Source organism: Scomber japonicus, chromosome 3, assembly GCF_027409825.1.
Source record: "Scomber japonicus isolate fScoJap1 chromosome 3, fScoJap1.pri, whole genome shotgun sequence".
Lineage (NCBI taxonomy): Eukaryota > Metazoa > Chordata > Actinopteri > Scombriformes > Scombridae > Scomber > Scomber japonicus.
This window is the reverse complement of record NC_070580.1, coordinates 10,327,538-10,344,167: the sequence shown is the minus strand read 5'-3', so window position 1 is coordinate 10,344,167 and position 16,630 is coordinate 10,327,538. Positions and strand designations below refer to the sequence as shown.

General features: G+C 39.4%; 1 protein-coding gene across 1 annotated transcript in view; it reads left to right on the top strand.

Moving 5' to 3' along the window:
• The window catches only part of suclg2 (succinate-CoA ligase GDP-forming subunit beta), a 96,301-nt gene that overhangs the window by 14,475 nt on the left and 65,196 nt on the right, over positions 1-16,630 (top strand). Inside the window, exon 2 of the mRNA XM_053315137.1 lies at positions 6,757-6,898. Within this exon, the coding sequence (XP_053171112.1) occupies positions 6,757-6,898 (142 nt within the window). The remainder of the gene's footprint in view (positions 1-6,756; positions 6,899-16,630) is intronic.

Here is a 16,630-nt window from a genome sequence, read left to right as displayed (position 1 = left end):
GTAAGTAAAAATACAACACTGCATGACTGGTTCCATGCAGGCTAAGACCTAGATATACACACATAAGGCATATCATTATTATTATTATTAATGATGATGATGATGATGATGATGATGATGATGATGCATTTTATTTAAAGGCGCCTTTCAAAGCAGTCAAGGTCACCTTACAAGGCACATATAACACAAAAACAGTACATCAAACAAATACAAATCAGGTGACATTTAGTGCACAGATAAAGAATAAAGAAAGAAAGAAAATAAATAAATAAAAATAAATATGAACGTGACTTCAAAGTGCATTAATATAATGAAGATTGCATAGTTAATGGGAGATAGAGTGTGTCAAGGAAGAGTCTGCATCAGTGGTTCCACACCCCTTCAAGAATAGAACTTGGATGGCCCCTATGTGCACAATTTCATGTTATATAATATATCAAATAATATTACATATGCTGGTTTACAGATCATTTTACTTACAATTGTTGGTGGTTTAAAAGAGGCTAGTGAGATGTTGTAAAGTTTGGAGTCGGTGGCACGGACAAAAAGACAGGAGGTGGAGCTGGAGGTGGCACATTAGCACCTTTTCACACGTGCGTTGTAACCCTGAAATTTACAGGTCATTATCCAGAGAGGGGTTGTATGTGTGAATGGAAATCATGGTCAAACTGGACTTTACACAGACTTTGTACAAGGGTAGCTGGCAGGGTAATGTCTGATTGAGCCCCTGTGTGAAAAGAAAATGGTAATTTTGCGGAGGGGGGTTCATAGCAAGTAAGTGGGAATGTGGGCCTGAACGCTCTGTTGGTAAAATAAAGTTGGCATTTTTGCAGGTTGGGTCAGATTCGGATGATAATGCATTTTTTTCGTGAGTTAGGTGGTGCAGATTGACTCTCTTTGGCCAGTGGTCACAACCCAACAGGAGCCTGTGTGTGTGTGTGTGTGTCTGTGTCTGTGTCTGTGTCTGTGTCTGTGTCTGTGTGTGTGTGTGTATGACAGTGCATGTACAGCAGAGGGAATGCGAGCAACAGGCAGTTGACTGCAGTTCACTTAACAGCCACCGGTGTCACTGATGAGAAGGAATGTTTGATTCTTACAAATAGAACCTTTAATGTAAATGTCACCTTATTTATTTATCTTTTTAATGTGGTGAACGTTGTTAAAAAAGCCCAATAGATGAACAATAATCAGATGAATCTTGCAGTATCATTAGTTTGCCCTCTTTTGGAACCACTGGTCTACATGTACTGTATGTATGTGTCTGCATATATTAAAAAGTGCTCCAGGTTCCTTTCCATTCTCTGGTGTTTTGCCCAAGGTAACTGTCAGAGCCTGGGGGGACACCTCCAGTCCCACTTGACTCCCCCACTAAGCAGCAGCAACTGTTATTTCGGGAAGTCTTTTTAGCTCTTTATCATTCCCAAGATGCTCCTTTCTGTTTTTAGATGATGGAAGAGCCGTTTCAAAGGAAGTCTCATACATATATTTGTGTGAGATTCCTAGTTAGCTGCTTCAGGAAGGGTAACAGTAGATTGACAGGCGTATTTTGCTGCAAAGGTGGGTCCTCATTTAACAGAAATAAAGATTTTAAAAGTTGACTTGTCCTTTCGGAACATGGCAGTGGCTTTCAGGTCACATTAATGTCACCCACCAGTGGTTTTAGGACATTCTCCCATGTTTTCCTTTTTTTTCTTTTGTTTGCTAAGATATTTTTTGTGACATTTTTGCCTTGTATTAGATGGAGGATAGTGAAGTGGTAGACAGGAAACAAGGGGAGAGAGATGGGTACGACATGCAATGAAAGGTCACTGGCTGGATTTGAACTAGGGACGCTGGGTTATGTGACATCCATAGTAACTATTTGGCTACCATGGTGCTTCTCTGCCATGTTTCTAAGTCTGTATTTTACCAGTGTTCCTCCTTTTTAAGAGGCAAGGAATGCTTTGTGTATTCTTTCATTTAACCTTCATGGTACTTTCCTGTATTGGCAAACATGGTTTCACTTCTCTTGCAATAGAGCTTTTGTTGCCAAACTCTGGTATTTATTTTGATCATTTCATGTCAACCTTCGTGTTAATATCAACGTATTTCCAAGCAGCATTGATCAAATTGAATTCGAATTATATGCCGCTAATGTTGAACTCCTCAGTTACTTTAGTTTAGTTTGTAGTTTCACATGTGAAAGCTTGGAGCAGTAGAGTTGAGACTGATATTACCAACAGTGTGTCTGTACAGAGCTTAGACTCCACACTTTGCCCATATCTGATGGCAGTGCAAGCTTGACTATATTGTGTGTATATTGTGTTCATGGTCACTGGATTCAAAGCTTATTTTTGACCTAGGCTTGCCACAGTAATTTCTTTCATAGGGCGATATATTGCCCCAGAAATAATTGCGCTAAATTATATTATTGTCGTTTTAAAGCCATTTTATGCCATTGATATAATAGCATAATAGTGCAGAGTCATTAGATCTTTATTATTTCATATTTATGTATTGATACCTTCACTGTAAGGTTAATCAAGACATGCCACTGTGGCATGCAAGAGTGCATTTATATAAATGTACTCTTGTTCAATGAAAACAAACACGCTGTTTTAATGATTTTAATCATATGTCTTATCTAGCGTATGTATTGGTTTTAAATTCAATTAATTAAAGATAAATCTCTGCCAAAAATAACTATGAATCACTTGACTCAAATCTACTAATTTAACACAAATTCTAGTCATCTTCATTTTCATCTTCACTCCAAGGCTGAGGCTGCTGTGAAAAGTGCAGTGTAAATGAAGATAATTCATTCATTTGTTCATTCATTAAGCTCATAAACACCTGTGTGTGTGGTGAGTATGGAAAATGCAGAGCTGTCAGAGGACCTTTTAATACTTAATGTGCAATCATCTAGTTGTCACCGCTGTTTTCCAAAGTAGTCCATCTAATGAGGATGTCCCCTATCTGTGCAGTCAGTACACTTCTTAATGTGGTTTGTCATCAATTATTTTACTAATATTTTGTCAAACATTGAAGACGACTGTGCGCTCTGTACCGGGCAGAACACAACCTTTTTAGCTGAGCACGCACACACACACACACACACACACACACACATACACACATACATTCATACAGAGCATGTGTGGGCTGGACTGTTACACAGAGATATTAAAGCGGAGGCTAGCGGTTATAAATGTACATGCATAGTGAATTGGGACTTGTTAATAAAAAATGAATTTCATAAAGTAGCCAGCTGGACTTAAATGAGTAGTCAGCTGCATATGGAAAACTCTGGCAAGTAAATCCTTTCAAAGAGCCATGAGCTTTTAATTCATAACAATATTTAGACATTTGAATTGGAATGTGAAACTAAATGAATGAAACATAAGTCAAATAAAACCACATAACCAAACTGAGCTGTGTTAACAAATTCCTACTTTAATATGATATTAAACATACTGTGTATATATATATATATTGCAGGATAAGTTGATAACATAATTACTGTATGGTGACAGGCCTATTTTGACTTGTCAGTTAATATGCCCCTGTGTGTTCCTCTGATACATCTTGTTGACAAGACGTAAACAGGTCCCGCGACAGGCTTTCATCTTGCCATTTTTCTCCAGTCAAATACAGACCAGGAGGATATACTGACAGATGGAGAGAGATGCACCCAAGCTCATCCTCCCAAGGCAAACATGTTTGAATGGCAAGGGAAGTGAATGTTTTAAAAGAGAGAGAGAGGAGGACCGAGGCCCGCCCTGCAGGTACCTGACAGCAGTCAAATGAGTCCACAAAAGAGAGAAAAAACTTGTTGTGCAGCTCGGGCTTGTTAGGGCTGTGGGATATGTTCCGCTAAAGTGGATATGTGGGAATGGGCGACAGGCAGAAAAGGAGTGAATCCTTAAAGTCGTGTACCCAAAACACACAAAGTAGCACATTGCCAAGTTTTTGCTAAACAGCCCAACAGATAAGGACAGCTCCATGTTATCCAAATCCGTCGAGTTCTTTCCTAAGCTCGGTTGTAATTTTTTCCAATTTAGTCTTTTCAGATTTATTCATATTGCTATTCATTCAGTCCTGCACTTTATATTCTGCCCTGCCATTGAACCCCTTTTTAGATTCCTGCAGGAATTACATCATCAATATCGGCTGTTATAGAGCGCTATGGAGACAGACCTGAAATCATATCAGCCCATGTACACATAAATATACTGCAATAACCCAAACATTTTGAATGGTATGCCGTATTATTTTAGATGAGACTGCAGAGGTGACCCTTGGATGCCCCTCATTACTGTATTCAGTTATGCGAGAGAGGAGGCCAATATGGATCAACATGTTCTGTTCTTCTGGAAAACAACCCATTCTAGCCTTAATGAAGTCTCCTGACAGACTCTCACGAGAGTCGGAATGGAGGAGGCATGCTAATACAATGTGCTGTGGCACACCGAGGGTCGGGTTTTGGCATGAATTGTGGATTACCAGTCATGCGGGTTTTGTTTTTAGTCGAGGTCCGTTGATGATTGTGCTCGGCACTTGATTTAAAAAAAAAAAAAAAAAAAGGTTTGGCTCAGCCGTTCCCTATTAGAGCGGCCATGTCAAGCTCATTAGCCTTTAATCACTAATAACCATTACGGTAAGTCGATGGTTGCTTTTCACTCCCTCCATCCTTTTTTTTTTTTTTTTTATATGGTTGAGTGACAGTGAACCAATACGCTTGTTCTCTACATCTCCACACACAAGCATAAAAACATCACGGTTATGATTAACTTATGAAGAGTGGAGCCACTTGTTTGATTCTTCTTTATTATTGATCATCTATGCGTCAGTTTCAGAATGTGATCAGCAAACCTATTTTTCCTATATTTTACCTTCTAAATACAACATCAAATCAAAGACGCATTATAAGACTGACACATCTTAATCATTGGATCTCATATTAGAGGAAGACCCTTTAATTACAGGTTTAAGTTTGAAAAGAAAACAAAGGTATTTCCAGGAATAGAGAGTTGTGTACCACAGAGGTTCAGGCTGTCTGCAGGTTTTCATATTGATTGCCCCCCCCCCCCCCCCCTCTGGTTGAATGGGTTAGCAGTCAATTCACCTGCCATGAAACCTGTTGATTCTTGACGTATGCCCTACACTCCTGCACTATATATAGGTATTGGGTAACAGAGTAATTGTTAATGATAAGCTGAAAGAGTGAGTGCAGCAGGTTTATTGCAGTCATTTTATTCCCCTGCTCTATAAACCTTCAAATGTTGGCTTTAATTATTACTGTTAAGTACTGGAAGAGAATGCTATCTAATGCAGCTAGGACATGCTGCTGCTAGTCATCATGTCACTTAACACAAGTGTAAAAATGACTGCTATGAGTTATTTAACCATTATCTGCATCACTTTGAATATAGCTTTTGATATTATTAATGAATTCATGCTTTTGTTTCCCAAAAAAAAAACCACCCAGTTAAGATTATGTTGTCAAACTACTGTTTTTACAGTTTCCACATGACCTTTTTTCTTTACTCTAATACCAAATATATCTATTTCTTCAGTACTAGTACCACTATCCCAATTTTCAAGTTGTAACATTGTCCGTCTTGTGTCTGGCTCTTTCAGCAAAAAATAATTCCAGTTTCCTTCGACTGCCATAATTTTTGTCATTCAGTGTAGAAAGACTCAGATTCAATTTCAAGGTGTTGTGCACAGCTTGATGCTATTTCCTTATTTTAGGGATGTGTGTTTGTCCCCACACAAATGTATTTTTTTCCACCCCAACTGACAAACGTGGACTCAGACCTGTGCAGCTGGATACTTCTATTAAAACCCCCGACCCCGCAGAGTATTGACCATGCAGACTTAAGCACAGCTGGTGTGACAGAGCATTTGATTTTTCTATATTTAAGTGGTATTGAAATGTGATACTAACACTATTCTACTGTAGTATACTGTAATGATTATTATGTCTATGGTATATTCCCTTATCTAATAACTGACTATACATCACACAAGAAAACAGCTTATACCTTTATGTCTGGTCTACTCCTAACATACAATAGTGGATAACAGCTTATGTCAGTTGCTCACTTGGTCAACAATATAATGCAGTGCAATCCTGATGTTTATAATGTTTAGTTTAATCTTCGCTGGCTTAGAAAATACACACAGTGAAAGATAATTTACCTTGCAATCCTTGTTTTCCCTTCACTTTAATGGCCTTTCTCTCCTTAATGACTACCTGAACATCTCTCCTGTGAAAACATTTGCATGCATGCACACTCACACTCACACACACACACAACCATGTACATAGTGGTGTGTGTGCTGGTGCTGAGGGAATCCGACTCTAACCCAGCCTCTGTCTCTCCTTCACATTAAAAAGCCAATTTCTTTTTAATAACAACAGCTGGAGCTGACAGGCCTTGTGTCTGCTGATGGAGCAAACAGCTCCAGAGCAGTCCTGCAGCTTAGCCCTGGCTGCCAGCCTCATTACAGGAAGAGGAGAGAGAACGATGGTAGGATGGAGGATGGAGGGGGGGAAGAGGGAAGAGGAGAAAGGATGTAGGCTGTGCACATGAAGGCAGGTTTTAGACATGTTTTTTTTGGAGTCGTTTAATGTAAAACAGCACAGCAGAGAGAGCACAGCGCTGTGAGAGACGTTGGGATAAAGAGGAGAAAATGTTATAATTTAGCATGGTGACCAACAAGTTCCACTTATATTCATTCTGCCTCCCTCCTTTTCTCTCTCTCCACTAGTCCAACTGGTTGAGTCCAAGGAGATGGCTCAATCTGCAAGAGTACCAGAGCAAAAAGCTGATGCAAGAGAGCGGTGTGGCCGTCCAACGCTTCTATGTGGCTGACACGGCCTCTGAGGCCCTGAAGGCTGCAAAGAGACTCAGTGAGTAGAGGACACACACACACACACACACACACACACACACACACAAGCCATACAGTTAACCTATGTGCACTCAACCACAGGGAAAGAAGCATCCCTCCATATTAGGGCAGGGTATTGCTTGGAATTGTTCAATAATGTTTAGGGTTGCAAAGGGGTAGAACATTTCCAATAAGTTTCCAAATAAGCAGGGGAATTTTGGAAATAATCCAAGTCGGAAACTTTCCATGGGAATATATGGGAATTAACAGGAATTAACTGGAAATTTGGGGGAATGTATTCAAACTACTCTATCAAACTCTATCAACTGTATACAAACATAAATATAAACATTGTGTTTTGTCATAAGCAGACATGCATACAAACTAATATTTTTATTTTTTTTAAAAGAAGAAGAAAAAAAAGAGGCTTCAATAGTCGAGGGTTGTAGAAATCATGTGTGCATGAGATGAAGGAATGCACAGTGCATGTAGGGGGTGTGGCCCTGCAGTAAGTAATGTGCTACGTGCATGTGATTGAAGAATAGGGTACTGTAGATAGTCAACTGTATTTATTATCAATCTGATTGTTTTAAACATTATTATGCAAGAATATGTTTTTTTCTAACTATATTTAAGTTCCCTGTTATAGGCTAACAAATAACTGGTACATTCCAAGTTTATTTTTTTTATGTTAATTCCCATATATTCCCATTAATTCCCATGAAAAGTTTCCAACTTTGGAAATTCCTAGAATTCTGCAACCCTTATACTGCTGTCAGTAAGATATCTGAATGAAGAGAAGCATTTACTTTTAGGTGTGTGTTACAGCCATAGAGCAACTTAGATGAAATATTATAGTATAAAAATGGCAAGTGTATCATTTCAAACAGGAAATATCTAATGAAAGAAAACATGTCAAATAAGTTGTGAAGAAGTTTTCAATGTTTAGTTTTCTTAAAAGTTGTCATTACTTGATGCTGTGGATACCTCTTGGTAATTACTTTAAAAAAGTACTAAAGTTTGATTCTCAGCAGTAAGCCTAGACATAATGATACGCTTTTGAGATTGAGATACGCTGTGGTACAAAATAACTGATGAGTACGAGTGCAACCGAGTAGCATGACTCTTTTTAAACTACTTTGAAATGACATGACTGGTAATCAAGGTCTTTTGATGACATAAAATGCAGTTAACATAGCAAAAGCCGCCCTTTCCTGGAGCAACACAGCAAATCAGTTGAAATACACAGGAAATCAGTTGCTCACTTAAGCCCCATGACCACAACAAGTATCTTCATGTTGTATAGATTTACATATAAGCTAATTCTTTATTGCTTTAGTGTTGATAATGAGTCAATTTGAGGGTTTTATAAGTTGTGATTTAGTTGTAATTATTGTGTAATTGTACTGCTGTGGCACTGCAACCTCCACAGTGTTATTTATGCTGCATGGCTGTTTGGCCCTGCTGTAGGACGTGTAAATGGCTGTGGTTAATCAGGGTTGAAGTTTTATCAAGTTTAATCGCGTCTTTATGTTGTTTGCGTGTGTGTGGAAGCCAGTGTTGTCTGAGCTTAGTGGTCGTGCCTGCTCGCTTTTTCATCACAGCACTCAACCGCGCTAATTTGTTTCACAACCTCTCGCGTTCAATTTCTCATGCTTTGCATCTTTTTTTGTTTTTTTTTTATTGTTGTTGTTTTGGTTTCTCTTCTTTTTTTTGTTTTTATTTATTTTTAATCCTTGGTTACATTTTGGATTATTGCCCCCCACACTCATACAAAGCCACACAAAGCCAAGACAGGAAGTGATTGAAACTTTGATTTTTATTCTTGTCGCACAAATCTTCATAAAGACATTATATTTGCATGAACAAAGATGCTTTAACATATGCACCCACATATAGATTTCTCTTTCTCATCCTCTTCCTTCACTGTTCTACTTTCTTCCCACACACCAAACTGCCCAACGTACACACCGTATATTTCCTCCCCTCAGCTTTATATTTTATTCAGCGTCCTCTATCAACTACAGCTACGGCTTTTCTGATAGTGTATCCGTGCTGGTTGTCAGCCTAGCGAGGTGCCACTCTCACTGCCTTTGGGTTTCAGTGCCTGGAGCGCTGCTTTCAGGGGCCCAGGTTACAATGCAGACAAAGATAAAGTGAATAGGAGGAAGAGAGGAATTATATTTTCATGATAGTACCTACAGTATATAGCTTGGTAAGGCAAAAATGGGAGAGCCTGAAAACTCAGAATAAAGGAGTTAGAAGGAAATGGAGACCTTAATAAAACCCAGATGGTAACAATGCTAAGTTTAGATGCGAACAAGTCCGAGAGATTTTGTCCACAGTTGTGACGTAAGTATGGGGCTCTGTTGGAGATTTGCCTTCTCAATGCTGGAAAATTGGCAAATGCTTAAAAATGGTATTTTTGCTTTATTGGGCATTTTTTTTATGTTAAACTGCTAAATGTGTGAAAAAAGGGAAAAGATACTTTACACAAATGATGGCTGAAAGTGATTTCTTATTGCAGATCATCCACTGCGGTAAAAGTAATTTCATGACTGCAGTTGTGAAATAATTTGAGTGGTTTCTTCAGCCGTATTTCATGCTCAGTAGCAGAGAGCTTACACTTTATTTTGTGCTGCATTGCTTTCAAGAAATGGACAGGGCACGTGTTAAATAGCCCAACATCAGGTCTTAATTAACAGCACTGAATTCAAATTAACTCAACTGCGTCCGTGACCACTTGTATTATGAGTGGAAGCAAATTCTCAGCTAAATAGAAAACATGCGCCAACGCTAATTTCTGCAGCTTTGACACTAAATTAGTTCGCTCAGTAAATCAACCCCCCTTTTGTTCCCACAGCATACTTAAGACTGCTTTATCCCCTCATCTCCATTTACTGTATGCAGGGAGACTTGGTCAGTGTCCTTGTGTGTGTGTGTGTGTGTGTGTATGCGTGTATTTCTCACGCTTTTTGCGACATGTGACTATTGTTGGCTCTCTATTTACCGACGCATCAATTCTTCAAATACGCACTGTGTCTTTTCATGCTTTTACATGAGTGTGTTCAGCTCACTCTCGGAGTCACGTTAGGTCAAACATGAATGCGATAGAGACTGAGAGAAAAAAGGGGGAGATCAGTAACCTCTTTAGTTAAGATCTGTTGAGCTGAAATGCAAACGGAGGCAGCCAAGCTCCAACTCCCACTGGAGCTCCGTTTCATGGCTTTCCACTGTAGAGGACACAGGGCATAGCTCTGCACACGAAGGGGGGGTAGAGGGGGGGTGCAGGTGGTTGGGGTATCCGTGCTGGGGAGGGGGGGGGGGGGGACTCAGATGGATTTCTGTGTGGCGTTGATATCCTGCTATGAGTCCTTGGTTCCCTACGTACACAATAGAATGAACCACTCGAGCGTGAGAGAGCAGACATAGGAGAATGACATGCATAGGGTAGACTTATCCATATGAGCACGCAAACCTACAATCATTCATGCACACATGCACACCAACCAGTATTCTCCTCTCCGTTACACTTACTTAACCATGAAGTGGTTAGGTTGACAGTTCAATTGCAGCCGTGCTGTATAGAAACTCCTCTCCCTCCTCATGTACTATGGAGTGGTCCAACTCTCTTATAAAGTGGACACAGATTGATTTGTTCTATTACTGCTGAGGGCAAATAGCTTAAAATCTTTCTCCTCCACTATCAAAACTTAAAAAAAAAAAAAAAAATCCGACATGGACCATTGATTCCCTTTTAACTTGAATGACAACTCTTAGGGGAGAGTTAACGTTGTGGCAGATGGGTGACTCACAACCAGCTAATGGCTCATGGAAAGTAGAGTTTGATTTCTATGGCCCCATACTGGGAGAGCCATGCAGGGAGTGATCAAAAAAGTGAAAACTTTTTGGAATATGTGCTCCACTGGGACACGGAGGGAATGGCACAGTACCTCCTGCTGTCTGTCAGAAATTAATGACCCAGATCCATTAGTCGCATATGAGTTTTACAGTTTTGACAGCACAAGCAGGACCGTAGGTTTGAAAAATAAACTTTTTGGACATTGAAGTTGCATAGTAATATGTAGATGTCATGATTTCTTTTTTTTTTTTTTAAAGTTTATAAGAGGTTAAAAATTCCTCTCATCAAATTTTTAGGCATTCAGATGTATCTTCTTATGGGTATAAAGACATAACCATATTCATTTATGCTGCCAAAAATGTGCTAAGCAGGAGTAAATGGGGGAAAAGTACAAGTAAATGTGTATCTGGCAGACTCAGTAATTGATGTGTGTAATGAGATGCTACTATGGCACGCTGCAGTCGAGTTTCAGCAGCACTTCTTTTTCAGAGCTTCCTAAAACGTGTCCAATAAAGAGGTACGAATAAAATCAGCCACAAATACACACATTCAGCCCAAATAATATATATGACCAAGGATCTGTCAGTGCCTCATGAAACTACCAATCATTTAAGTTTTCAGTGAGTGGTAGCACTTAGTATATTGTTAGTTGTTGTTTTGATACACATTCATGCTAATGGTTTCATTCCTATTTAACACTTTGTCCCAAAACATCCCCCAAATCAATTTCTTTGTATTCTTATATCAAAATCCAATCATGTTTTCTTCCTGTAAAACAAAATGTGACATGCTTATGTTGGCTTGAACCAACACTTTTCAACCAATAATACCATGACACCCACCCATCAATCAGTCTTCAACTTTTAGAAGCACCAAAGCTGAGATTCATTATGACATGCCTGCCTGCCTGTCTATCCTGTTTCACTGGAAAATATGTCATGACACGGAAGTTAACTGCTGTCAAAATGAACTTTCATCTAGACTTTAAAACACAAAAATACTCTGCTAATTAAGAGTTATTGAGTATTCATTTATGTAGTATGTTTTTTGTGCATAAAACAGTTCCTGGTTAGGAATTTAAAAAAAAATGGCATTTCCTCCTCTCCAGAATCCAAAATGTATAAATGTACAAATATTGTTCATTTCAAAAGTTGAACTGCAGGATATCAGGGTGATGATTGTCTGAGTCTCCTATTTCACTGAAAAGTCCATTTTCAACTTTCCACACCACATTTGTATAAGTAGCATTCTTGGCCATGACTTCTTGGCTCCAAACTAGTTGTGATGTCACAAATAATGCTTGTGGGTACATGCCTTTAGACGAGGGAAGTGCAGAGAAACTTTCTTTAACTTCTTATTGTATTCAATGTGGCTCATCTTATGACTCAGGTGCATGCCTGCTGTGGGGTGTACAAGAGGGTAGTTCTGGTTGGGTAATATAGCAAGACCTTCTTCAGGCTTAATCCTGAGTCTTAGTACATCACCTGAGATTTTGTGACATTTCAGGCATTACTAGTGCTTGGCAACACTATTCAAATAACCCAATGTTTAAAAAATATGCCAATTGGAAGAGGACTTCTTCTTTGGTAGATGCCCTTCTGAATTTTACAAAAATGTTATAAATAGTTATTGATGATATTCAGCACCAATGTAAGACTGTCCTGCCTTTCCTTAAGCAATGATATGAGCACACTCACAGATAAACACAGATACACAGATAAATATTTATATATATCAACAGTATATGTATGCAGCTTTTTCACAAAGCCCTGGTTGCTATCTAGCAGTTTTGAGATATCATAGCAGCTGCAATAATGAATATAGATTTCATGTTGCCTTCTAAGCAGATATGTCGGGCCACGCGCACAAATACACACACATATACACATACCTGTACACTGCTACAGCCAAAGAGAATGTGATTATACAGTCCACTTTGTATGTCGCCACTCGCTTGACAGATGCATCTATTGAGCAAATCTTGATGGATTTTCAGTCTGAATTCTAAATCAAAAACACATTTTCCCTCCCCTTACTTGCTGTGAAAGCCCTTCATGTCTGCCATGCCTCCTAACTCCCCCAGCAATCACTCATTGAAAAAGCGGCAATGGAAGAAAACATTGCTTCGGATTCTTATCATCACGCCACGTTGAGCTTGTGCAATGAATGGAATCAACGTACACACCTGTGTATGTGTGTGTGTGTGTGTGTACACCTCATATAAGATGAATGAGGAATATGTTGTCCTTCTTTACCATTGTTATCTCCCTGACATACCTTTCACAAATTGTGTTGTGATCATATTTTCTCTACCTCGCTGTTTTTGTCGTGTCTTGTCTTTGTTTTCCGTTTTTAAAGCTACCTTAATTTCTCTCTCTGGTCATTCCCTCCAGTCTACCTCTGCTGCTCTTCTTCACTTATTTGTGCTTAGCACAGCCTCGCTGCTGGAATGACAATTAACAGAGTCATTTTAATTTATTTCACTTGGTTATGAATATTCAGCATAAACAGAACAGTTTTTATGCATGGCTGTCAAATCTCATGTGTGCTTATTAGAGGGATAGTTAGTTTGATATGTTTGCTTACTGAATAATATCCAGCTACCTTGACATTAGCCAACTCTTTGATGAGGCAGGTATGTGGGTGTGTGTGTGTGTGTGTGTGTGTGTGTGTGTTTACAGGTATTTGGTTATGCTTGTGCTTTTTGGTGACAGTGTAAGGGAGAGGGAAAGAAAGGCAACTATTGGCTCAACATGTCTCCAGCAGCTCAATCTGCCATGCATTGCTGTCTTATATAGGAGAAGCTTAAAAACACTCAGAAATGTAGTTGGCTGAAGTAAATATCAGTTCTTACATGTAAAACGCTTCATCAGCCATGCCATGTATGTGTGTGTGTGCGTGTGTTATCTTTTCCCGGAAAGGTTTTTGGTTACTCGAAATCTTTAAATCTGGAAGTCCTCCTTTTTAGTCAAGTCAATGAGCCTCAAACTGTGTCTCAGATGGTGTGTGAATAAAAGTAGCTCAAGGGCAAGGACACTATTGTTGTGTGTATCTTTTTAGTGATTGTTTTCTATCTGCTCATTTGGTTGCCTGCTCTCTGTGGCAGCTCAGTCCCTCTCTATGCCTCTGGCCTGTGATCTGCAAATTGAGACAGATCTCATTGGAAAACAGGAGCCGGTATCATTCCACACAACGCTGTTTTGAAGTGTATTGTGGCGGTTTTGCTGTAGTGTTGATGTTTGTATTCACAGGAAGACCTAAGCATCAATGTTTCACTGTAGATGATTTCCATATTATTAGTCAGCCAGCTTCAGACACCATCAGAAGATCTAGAGCCCTAATTGCTGAGCGTGTGGAAGGTTTTGTTGGGCTGCATTGATGGATTCTGATTAGAATGTGTGTATTATATCGTCAGTACATGTTTGATAAGAAATTTAATAACTGCATTCAATCTTCACATAAAAAAAAAAAAGATTACTTGCTTTGTCATCCAGCCAGAAATCAAAAGCTGAGCAATGTACCATATGTGTTCAAAGGAAAGGGAGAGGAAATTTCAACCCAATCTGCAACATAATGGCTGGCTAATAGCTGATTGGTGAGATAATTCGATATCCCCTTTCATTGAATCCAATAGTATGGTGTATATAGAAAAGAGTCCTATTCATCCCCTCCTGGATGGACTTCCAGGCACATCCCTTGTGTTTCTCCATCCATATCTCATCTACAACGTAGAAGGACATGGAATATAGAAAGAGCCATGGGCAGTCTCGGAGGACCCAGTGGCGTAGAGGATCAGGGTAGCTGTACAAATCCAGTATATTTGTGCTTTGGTGTAAAGAGGAAGGTACTGTATGTTTTTCCAATACTTTCATTACTACAGACAGAGGAACAGTGTTCATGGCAGGAACCAGTTGCAGTTCTTTTTCTTTTACAGAGCTGTGTTAGAGATCAGCCACTGACCAGAAATAAATGGTCAATCACAATGTATGCAATTACATTAAAATGCAATCTAGTACATCAATGCCATTGATTCATATATACATGAACATCCCTAATATCAATCTGGGTGTTTTCTTCCATTTAGAAAATATTAAGTTTTAGTAATATTGAGCAAAGGTCCACCTTCTTCTACCTTCTACTGACTATTAAGTGCATTTTCTCATTTTCTGTAGTGGTGCCTTCAAGGTCTGTGGAAGATGGGTCCCCAAAAACACCACATTACATTGAAAAGCAAACACAAAAATACCATACTACTAAATACTAGAAAACTAGTTTCACGATGCAAGGCCGAATATTGTGCTGTGAAATCCGACACAACAGAGTGTAGAGGAGAGGAGAACTGACTAGAATATTGTACCACCAGACTTAACCAACTCTGAATACAGAATGGTGAAAGGGTGTTACCTGTTACTTTGTTACTGCATTCAGCTTCAGCACAATCTGGTACAAAATGAATAAAAGAAACAGTGTTCGCTCTCAGTTTTTCACCCCCATCGTCCACGATTGTTTCCCAAAACAAGCTGAAATAAAGACAGAAGGCTTGGAGGTTTTTTTTGACTATCCACGAGCACCGGCAGATCTAGCAGCATTCAAGCTTTGTGTACAAATCTCGGTAAGTTTGCACAGATCCGCATAACTGATTCCAGTGCACTGTTTGTTCTATGATCCTTGCAACTCCTGTACAATATATCCAGACTCAATGAGGAGAAGTGTTGAATGAAAATGAAGATAAGCCTCAGAAAAGAGATGTAATACTTTGTCTCTACCAACTGACTCTACCGACTTCTCCCTGCGTTTCTGAAACATACCATCTGTAGCTGATTGGACAAGACTACATGCAATGCATTCTGGTTGTTTCTAGAATTCCCCCCCTAAGATCAACATAGGGAATCTCCAGTATTTCCACAGTTTTTTCTCTAGTCATATGACACTCATTTTTAAAACATAATTTCACATTTCTTCTACATAGGTGACCTAGTTTTAAGAAATCTTCATATCCACAGCACACAGCAGTGAATTGTCCCTTTAAGTCACGGAAGATGTGGCATAAAACACAAGCTCACACCCGGTGAGACTCCACATCGTTGCTGGTTATATCAACGTTTTCCGCTCTCTCTGGCAGAGTGCAGAGAGGCATTTACACCTCCGACTGGGCATGGAGCTGCCGTATGAAATCATCTAGAGAGCACCATATGCTTCTCCACCAACCCAACACGCTGCCTAGCCCGCACCATCTGTCACAGAAACACTCCTTCCCACCATGGACATCAGCACGAGTTGTTTCCGAGGACTTTCCTTACCCATGTGTGACGTTCGGATCTCACCCGTGTCCTCCCTCGTAGTCCCCTCTCCTCTAAAACTGACTGGCCTGTGTTGCCAGTAAGGGATGCTGAGCTATACTTTCTCACTTTCTTTCCCCTCACATCTGCTTTGGTTTTAATGTGCCGTCTCCATTTAATAGGATTGAGAGGTGGTGTTCTCTTTAATAATACAAAATGGAAGAAACTAACGAGCCATGCTAAATTGATATTGCGTCTGAATAGCTGAGTGGAAGCATTTTGGCTTCAACTCGATGTAATAAAGGTATTGGTGATTGTTTTTTAGGGGTTTTTTTTAAAGCCAACTATCTTTTATAGTACCACAACAAGGAATCTGAGGTCACTTGTTAGCTTGTCACTCAAGTGAGGCCACAGAAATCACAGTGAATGAACAGGACTATCTCAATTCTACTACATAGCATAGAATTAGGGTAAGTAAGCTGACATGTTCCTTCTCATTCATTCTAATTTGATTAAAAAGTTGAGTATAGTGGGCTTTTACTGTTGTAGTAGACAGGTACTGAAGCCAATATAAGTTCACACTACACGATCGTAGCCCTGATTTTCCACT